At 45.8% G+C, this 8,616-nt stretch overlaps 1 protein-coding gene across 1 annotated transcript; it reads left to right on the top strand.

Annotated features, from left to right (window-relative positions):
- The first annotated feature begins 6 nt into the window (after positions 1-6).
- On the top strand, positions 7-6,682 carry TSN (translin). The gene is made up of 5 exons (XM_014307296.2): positions 7-69; positions 3,028-3,124; positions 3,930-4,045; positions 4,688-4,767; positions 5,118-6,682. Exons 2-5 carry the CDS (start codon positions 3,081-3,083, stop codon positions 5,352-5,354), a joined length of 477 nt encoding a protein of 158 aa, XP_014162771.1. The 5' UTR covers positions 7-69; positions 3,028-3,080; the 3' UTR covers positions 5,355-6,682.
- Positions 6,683-8,616: the final 1,934 nt, after the last annotated feature.

Genomic DNA, 8,616 nt, shown 5'->3' with positions numbered 1-8,616 from the left:
TGGAGCAGACGGCGCGGGAGATCCTGACGCTGCTGCAGGGCGTGCACCAGGGGCCCGGCTTCCAGCACAGTGAGTCCCGCGCCGCCCCCCGGGCAGCGGAGAGCAGCCGGGGGCGGGAGTCCCCCTCGGATCTCGCAGGGGTCCTGTCCCGGGGCCCCTTTTCCGGGGTCCAGTGTCTCCCGGGGCCTTCAGCGGGGGTTTCCCGGAGGCAGCTGGGGAGAGGAGAGCGCAGCTGGGAGGTTTCAAGCCAGACAAGTAGGAAAGCTGCCGTTCAGCATTACGGACACCGTTCTGTCCCTTTCTCCCCTCCCTAGCGTGGTGCTTTTTTGTCTCGGTGCAGGGCAGTGTGTTCTTTTCCAGGTGTCCACATCCTGGGCTGCTGAGTTGGCTCTTAGCTCTCCCTGTAAGTGATTTGCACATAATTGTGTTATCATCACTTGCTGGGCCTTTGATCAGTGTCCCTGTGTCATCTCTTCACCCCACACCCCAAAACGCTGTGTTCCTGAGCGCTGAGGGGGTATTCAGGATGGATTGGGATGGGGGAACACACTTCAGTCTGGTTTGTACAAAACAGGTTCTCTCTGTGTGTATAAAATCTGCTTAAAGCAGCAAAATGTAAAAAGAATTTGCAAGGACTGAAACAGCAGGACATGCCCTTGATGTCTGCTTGAGTGACAGCAGGAACTGTTCTGCAGCTTTGGAGGTTTGGGTTGTCATCAGCCTGGTTCCAGGTTTCTCAGGTGTTGGACAGAATGTTTCTGGGCCAGCCCGTTTCCTCCAGGCCATGAGAGCTCTGCAGGCCCAGGTGTCAGATCTGCTCCTTCTGCCCCCTCATTTCTCAGCTTACTGGTGAAACTACTGGAATAAACTTAAAGTGTCCCTTAAGAGCTGGGTTTTTTCCAGTCAATTAATATCTTGTGAGAAGAAGCAACCATTCTGACTTTGCTGGGAACTCTTGAGAGGAATTTGTGCAGGCCATGCTGTGAAGGGAAACAGAACCAGCCTCCCCAGGTGCTGTGTTTCTCCCTTGCAGAGCTGACAGGTTGTTTTCAGCCTGAGGAGGTTCCCCAGCACACTGGGGTTGGAGCTGGAGGCCTGGGCTTCCTCTGGCCTCAGAGAGGGTCTGTGCTCGGCAATGAGCAGTACCTGAGGTTTGAGCTGGGCACGCAAGTGCAAGTTCCATCTGGGAAACTGGCAGTGCTGGAAATCAGAGCTGCTGAGTGGTTACGTGCACAAGCTCAGTTCTCTAACCTGGGAAATTCCATGGTCATTGTGTGGGGAACAACTTCAGAGTCATCTTCAAGCATGTAATTGTAGAGGCCCATGTTCAACTCAGTGTATTTTCACTTGAATTTAATTCCTGGAGAGACCTGGTCCCAGAACTTGAGGAGTCTGAGAAGAGATTTGGAATAGTTGAAGGAAAAAAAAAAGGACAAAACCAACTAAAAAATGCAAAACAAACCAAAAAAGAATCAAACCAAAAAACCACAAACAAATAAACAAAAAAACCAATCAGACAAAAAACCCAAAACCTCATCTTATAATTCTTGCAAAAATAATAACTTCATGCTTGATAGGTCAAGAGTTAACTTGTGATAGCAGACCTGTGAATTTGTCATCAAATTCAGCTCTGTTAGTAAAACCATGGCATGGGTGGGAGTTTGATGAAGGACAGCTTCCCGTACCAGCCAGTGGCTTTAAAATGTCATCTGCCAGAGGCTTCCTTGGCTGCTTGTCCCAGATGGAGCTGGAGAGCTGCTCAGAGGGCCAGCCAGGGCAGCGTGTGTGCATCCTGCTGTGGCCTGGTGGCAGGCAGGGTGACAGGTGGGGCCACCACAGCCCCAGAGACAACTCTGTCCTTGCTTTTCCGGCTGCAGAACATCACAGGTGGCACCTGGGGATGTGCAAGGGTAGTTTGAATCTGGGGTTGTGTGTGTGTGTGTGTCACTGGGCATTGTCTGAGCCTTTACAGTAAGGATTGTTTCTTTTTGTCACAGGTGTCTCTGGCAGAACCCAAACCTGAATGTGTTCCTTACTCTGTTCCCCCAGCCACAGGATGCTCATGTGACTGAGGCAGCCCTGTAGCTCTCAGTGAGCTTCACACAGCTCTTTCATCCTGGCTGCCACATGGATCACTCCCACATTCTGCTTCCTGAAGCTTTCATTTTTTGCATGTCATTCTCCCTATCTTTTATTTTTAAAACAGAAATTATGTGTTATTAACAGAAGTTTTATAATCACACTTGACTAACTCCTAGTAGGTGTTGTTTGCTAAAAACTATCACAGCTTTCAGATGCTGCTTTTGTGAATAATCTTGGCTGTCGGGTTGATTTTGTCCTTCCTTGGGCTGTGAGCCGGCTGTGTGAGAGGGCTGCAGGGAGGCTGTGGCCGCTGGCACTGCAGGCACAGCGGGGCTGTAACTCTGTCGGTGAACGGGAGGTGGCAGTGGCTGCTGCAGGAACAGGAGATCATTCCTCTGCAGAGCTGTAACGCACACTGGGCAGGCTGCAACCCAGGCTCTGCAAATACATCATAAAAAGCAGGAAATGCAGTTTCCTGAAGGGATGTTGCACCTCATGTAGCCAAATTCTGATGGATTAGAAAAAAAATAGGATAAGATTTTAATATAGAGAAAGAAAAGTTGCTTTTCTTTTGACCGTGAGAGTTGCCTGGCAGCAGTTCTTGGTGTGTGCTTCCTTTGGGGCCAGCTGCTGTGTGCAGTGCTGTTCCATTGCTTGGGATCTGGCTGTTGCTGGGACATCTTGGCTCAAGTTCCAAACAAAGGCCCAGAGCAGATCAGACAGCCTGGAATTCCAGAGTCTTTCTGCTTTACCTCTATGGCTTATGGTGCCACCAGGAATACCTCTCAGATTGATTCCAAGTGTCAGTAGCCTATCTTGTACAAGAAAGAAGTGTAAATAGCACTGTCTACACTGGGAAGCTCTGTTTACAAACCTCTGCTGCCTGTCAAATACCCATTTCCTGAGTGTATTAATTCCCCAAATGCTGTGCTGTTTCTTTTTCAGTTCCAAAGAAGTGTCAGAAGGCTCGTGAGCACTTTGGTACAGTGAGGACACAGATGGAGTCTCTGAAGACCAAGTTTCCTGCCGATCAGTACTACAGGTGTGCAGGATCACACACAGCCAGACACAGATATATATGGGAATTGCATGGCATTTGGCATCATTGCTTTGGAATAATGTTGTAAAGGTTGATGGGTTGAATGCTTCTTTCTCTTTGAAAAGTAAATCGTGGTAGGCAAGTGTGAAGTTTTTATCAGCATAGATAAAAAGCGCTTTTGCTCAAACACTGTAACTTTTCACCAAAAATACTCAGTATTGAACTATTTTTTCTAGAAATTTTCTTTTAAAAGCAAAAGGAAAGCGTAAGAAGTTGGTGTTCTGCTGGAGCTGCCCTTGTATCTGGGAGCAGGGCATTTGCTGCTCTATTAATTTCAGTTAAGTTGTTTGGTTTGTGGCGTTCCTGGAAGCAGAGCTCTAAATCTGTCATGAAATGGCTGTTTGGTTCTGCAGACACTAAATGAAGTTGTCACCTTTGTGTTCTGTTGCTGCCAGAAGGGGACAGTGCCCGGCAAGAACATTTCAAAGAACAAGAATCTTGTCAGCTCAGATCTGCTGAGGGAAAGCTCTGGCTGTCTGTGGGCAACACAGCCTGGAAAAGTGTGGGAGCTGAGGAGGTGTGTGAGAGGGGTGAGCAAATGTCAGTGTCTGATGTGGTAACCTGGGTGAGGAGTTCTGGAGTACCAAGGAGATGTCTTTTAGCTGGTGTCATTTTGATAAACCAAAAATACTGCAAAGTGCACATGTTAAGGCAGAAAACACAACTCACACACAATGTGTGCTTGTTGCCTAACGCTCCAGTAATAAACATTAATTATTTATACCTGGACCTGGTGTTTCTCTTGCAGGTTTCATGAGCACTGGAGGTTTGTGCTGCAGCGGCTGGTGTTCCTGGCAGCATTTGTAGTCTACTTGGAGTCAGAAACGTTAGTGACCCGGGAAGCTGTTGCAGAAATACTTGGGAGTAAGTTAATGCTGTAACTGAAGAGAAAAAGCTTGTGGCCTTAGACATTGTAGCTTTCAGAGGTACAGAGAAACAGCAGAACTTCATTTCTTCCTGAGAAATCAGTTCCAGAGTTTATCTGGTATTTGATTTCATTATATAAACAACAAATTCTCAGAAGACGGAAATTGGCAAACCTAATGTTAACAAAAGTACTTAGTCATTAATAAGCTCTTCATCAATGAAGGTCATTCATTCAAAGTGTGTAAATGCACCAAAAGCATAACACAAAGATGAGAGCTTGTTTCTCTAAGTTCTTGCCTTTGGTATTTAAAAAGTGTGTAAAACAGATTAAATTCTTTGCCATAAAATAATTGTATCTTCACAGAGCAAAAGATTTGGAAAAAGTGAGGAAAATACATCCTGTATATAGATGTAAATCCAGTTACTCTGTTGGATGCACAGTTGAGGATGTACAAGATGCCAAATCAAGAACAGAGAGCCTGTAATTACATCACATACAGGAAAAGGCTGACTTTTATTTTGTAATAGTATTTCATAAATTTGATATTTCAAATTAGCACCAGTAAACAAAAGCAATTTAAGGTGGCTGGGTTTGCTCATGCTCAGCACCACCTCATCACTGCTCTGTTTTTGTCTCAGTTGAAGCTGATCGAGAACGTGGCTTTCACCTGGACATTGAAGATTATCTTTCTGGTGTATTAACTCTGGCCAGTGAGCTGGTAAGAAAGATATGCATGCATGTGTTTGGTTTGAAACTGACCTTGAAAACAGAAGTAATGTGTTTTTTAGCTTTATCGAGTTGTTCCTGGCAGTTATGATACACAACACCTTGATCTGAACTTATTCAGAAGCAAGATGCTTCTCTGCATGTTCCTCAGTGATACTTCTAAGACTTAAACTTAAATTTTGATTTGATTAAAAATCCAGAACTATGCTCAACAAAAAGGTAGATCTAAGTACAAATAATCTGACTGCCAGGACCATAAGAGCTTCCTTTGGTACAGTAACTGGTGGGGACTGTGATGTGATGTGATGTGGGTGCTGTGCTCTCCGGTGTCTCCTCTGGCAGGCCAGGCTGGCAGTGAACAGTGTCACAGCTGGGGACTATGCTCGCCCTCTCCGCATCTCAACCTTTATCAACGAGCTGGATTCTGGCTTCCGCCTCCTCAACCTGAAGAACGACTCCCTGAGGAAACGCTACGATGGCCTGAAATATGACGTCAAGAAAATTGAGGAAGTGGTTTATGACTTGTCCATCAGAGGACTCAACAAGGAGGCAACAGTTGGTGCAGGCGGGGAGAAGTGAAGGATGCTCATGGAACAGCATCATCGATTACCTCAGATGGTTGCCAATTTAGGAAGTACCTAGAGAAGCCTTCCTACAGTAGTTTAGAAGAACTGCAGCTCAAAGCTGCTCTCTATTTTCTTACAAAAGGTGTAGTACAGGTGTTAGATGTTTTGTAAAATCATGTCTAGATTAGGACAGGCGACTGTTTCCAGTGGAATTCCTCTGTCAAACACACGGTGCTGTTCTCTGCACAGCAGCAATAGTAGTCAGTAACTCCCATGAGCTGAGATTCCCATTAGTTCTGTAGTGTTGCTTCCCTGCTGTCAGGGAAGTGCTGTGGCTATCTCTGCTCACACACCCTCAGAGGTGTGTGCACAGCACTCAGCTCAGTGCAGACATGTGGGATCTTTAAAGAAACACAGTGTGTAAATAGTGACTTTTTTTTTACAACACTTTTTTTTTCTTTTTGTTTCTTAAATTTTCACCGATGTGAGTTGAACAAATTTGCATAACTGTTTATGAATCAGATCTCTTTTTTTAATAGTTTCTCATAATGTACACCCTGTAATTGAGAAATTAGTGAAAATACTCCTGAGAATTCCTCTATTGGAACTGGTGTCTTGCACCCCAGTATCTCTGTCTCATATTTTTTTCTTTCTACCATGATTTCGGTTACCTGGGAGAGCAAGGTTTTCTTAGATACCTCCTTTCTCTGTCTGGTACTTGTTTTACTGGCATTAGTAAATGCGGGGTTTTAAATGATGATTTGCCTTGAGAACTCTGTAACCAATTTTTATGTTTTTTTAGCTTCCAAGTTTTCTGAATAGAGAAGTGTAAACTCACAAACTGCAGGTGGTGTCTGAGTTGTAACAACCTGTACAGGCCACAACTGTACCTGTATCCTGGGATTAAAAACAAAAAAAAACACCACAAAACTATAGTTTGTGTAGTAAAATGTTTGTATCTCCAGAAATGAGGAGGTTACTGCTTTCAGGTAAGTATTGTAAGATGTTTGCAAACAGCAACAGCCTCTTTCATGTGTGTAAGTGGACAGACTCATGCCTCCCCATGTGTTTGTTCTCTTGTCCTAAATGACTTTGAGTTTTGCCATTCTCCGACTTCTGGTGGTGCAGGAGGGTTAAGGAGAACAGCTGACTTAGGAGGAGGAGGAGGAATACTTCAGAGGATGAATGGGAACAGTCAAGTTTATGCAGAGTTTGTTTGAGTTTCGGTTTCTTAGTGAAGATTTACCACTGAGTTAGGGGGTTGTTTTGTTTTTTGGAAGAAAATGGTTTCTTGGTTATTTTGGCCAATAAAAGCTGTTCTTTGATTATGGCCACTTGGTACCTCTGCCTGTTGTCTGATCATCTGCTGTTATTTGCTTCCCTTGCTGGGAACCTGTTCTGGAATACCAGCATTTCAGTTCATCCTTCCGCTGTCCTTGGACAATAATGGAGTTCCTCCCCTTGGCTGTAGTTGTTCAGTGGCACACTTCTAAACACTGCCAAGTGCAAAGTCAAGCTGCAAACAGATTTCATAGGCTTTTTAAATTTTTTTTTTAACTTTGAGCAATTTCACCAAGTAAAACAGGAGAGCTATGCAGTTTATCCTTACCAACCCAAGAGGTGGCAAGACTATTTTAAGTGCATCTCATAATCTTTCATGTTTGTCCTTATCCTTTGTATCTTATGTCACTTTAACACGGGGAGATGGCAATATTCCCCCTTTCACAGCTGAAGAAAATGAGGGTGTAACTTCCTGAGCCCTGTGGCAATGTAACAGCTTTCAGAGTATTTCTTTGTTCTTGCCCTGTGCCAGTGTTTGCTCATTTCTCGACTTAACGCTGTGGCAGTGAGAGGAAGGAAGGAGCTTAAGCCAGTTTTACTGCCCAAACCAGAGATGGGGGCTGAACCAACACCCTAAGGCTGTGCAGACACCCCTGTGCACTTCAAGGTCACACAGGAAATTTGTGGGAGCAGGAGAATAGAGAAGGGTTACCTGAGCATCAGTTTGGTGTGCCTTAGGTTGGAGGACTCCTGGCATGTGAGGCCATGTGGCAGGGCAGCTGCTGGTTAAAGCTTTGCACTGACTTGCATCCCAGGTGCTCCAGTTGCCTTTGGTCATGTAGCAGGTCTGCTTCCTGACACGGGATCCTGTGTGCCTAACACGGCTGTTCACTAGATCCCACATCTGCCAGCTCCTGCTGCTGGGTTCTGAGAGCTGGTGGGGATGAAGCAGTGCTGTGCCACAGGTGCAGGTGCCATGGGAGGGACAACTGGAAGAGCAAGGTTCTTACTTGGGGCTTGCAGAGGTGCAAGGTGTGGGATCCTTCTGTGTAAGGCTCTGTGAAGAGCAAGTGCCCAAGAAAGAAACACTCAGTCATGTGTTCTTGGAGGGTGTTTAGCAAACAGCTCCTTTCCTGTTTTTAAGTCTTGGGGAGAGCCTGGCACCGATCATCCTCTGGAAAGCACTGTTTGCAAGAGGCAGGTTGCACAGCTCATTCCCACTGTGGGTCTGGAGAAGAGAAAAGAAAACCACTAACTTTCCCTAGGCAGCAGCAGGGGAAGATGGGGATGCTTTTGTAGCTTCCTCTGCACCACAGTAACCTGTAGGACCTTGTGACCTTGACAAGGAATGTGCATGTTTCTCTGATCCTAAATGGTAAGTTGTGTTCCTGTCCCAGAGCTGGGAGTAGAGGGAAGAAGGGAGAACCCAGAAGGACTTGAGTAGGGAAGGGGGAGCAGGGAATGGCAGTGGACTGCAGAAGCTTGATGGCTCATGGTGAATCAGATGCACTTGAACTCTGAACAAGTGACTCCTGTTGGTACTGAATGGACTGCGCACCGTGTGCTGGCAGCTGGGAGGGGAGTGAGTCAGCGCAGGAGCACTGGAGAGGCTGACTCAACACCCAGCACAGCTGTTCCCCGAGCCACTTCAGCCTCAAGTGTGTCCCTGGGAGTGCTCTCTTGGATCGTCTTTGTATTCACTAACTTGTTTGTTTGGATTTTTCACATCTTGATGTCATTTCTATGAGTTTTCTTTATTTCAGTAAAAAGGGTACTTAAATAGTTGATTAATGGCTCTTTATTTATAGCCCTGCCTGTTGAAGCCCGGCAGATCAATGAAAGTGCTGACCTGAAACGGTTTGGGAAGCAGGGGTGAGCAGGATGCACAATAGACCTTGGGGCTGGCTCTTGAACTGGGCTCTGCCTGCTGGAATTGATTAATGCAGCCAGCCCAGCCACCTCTTTAAACTGGCCCTTGTCAGAGGACACCTTAT

This window comes from Geospiza fortis, unplaced genomic scaffold, assembly GCF_000277835.1.
Source record: "Geospiza fortis unplaced genomic scaffold, GeoFor_1.0 scaffold112, whole genome shotgun sequence".
NCBI classification, from domain to species: domain Eukaryota; kingdom Metazoa; phylum Chordata; class Aves; order Passeriformes; family Thraupidae; genus Geospiza; species Geospiza fortis.
The sequence above is the reverse complement of the archived record's forward strand: the minus strand, read 5'-3'. Positions and strand labels throughout refer to the sequence as shown.

Coding starts and splice junctions, on each gene's coding strand:
- TSN (XM_014307296.2), top strand. CDS start 3,081: ATGGAGTCTCTGAAGACCAAGTTTCCTGCCGATCAGTACTACAG. Junction 4,046..4,687: donor TGTTGCAGAAATACTTGGGA/GTAAGTTAATGC, acceptor TTTTTGTCTCAG/TTGAAGCTGATCGAGAACGT. Junction 4,768..5,117: donor TAACTCTGGCCAGTGAGCTG/GTAAGAAAGATA, acceptor CTCCTCTGGCAG/GCCAGGCTGGCAGTGAACAG.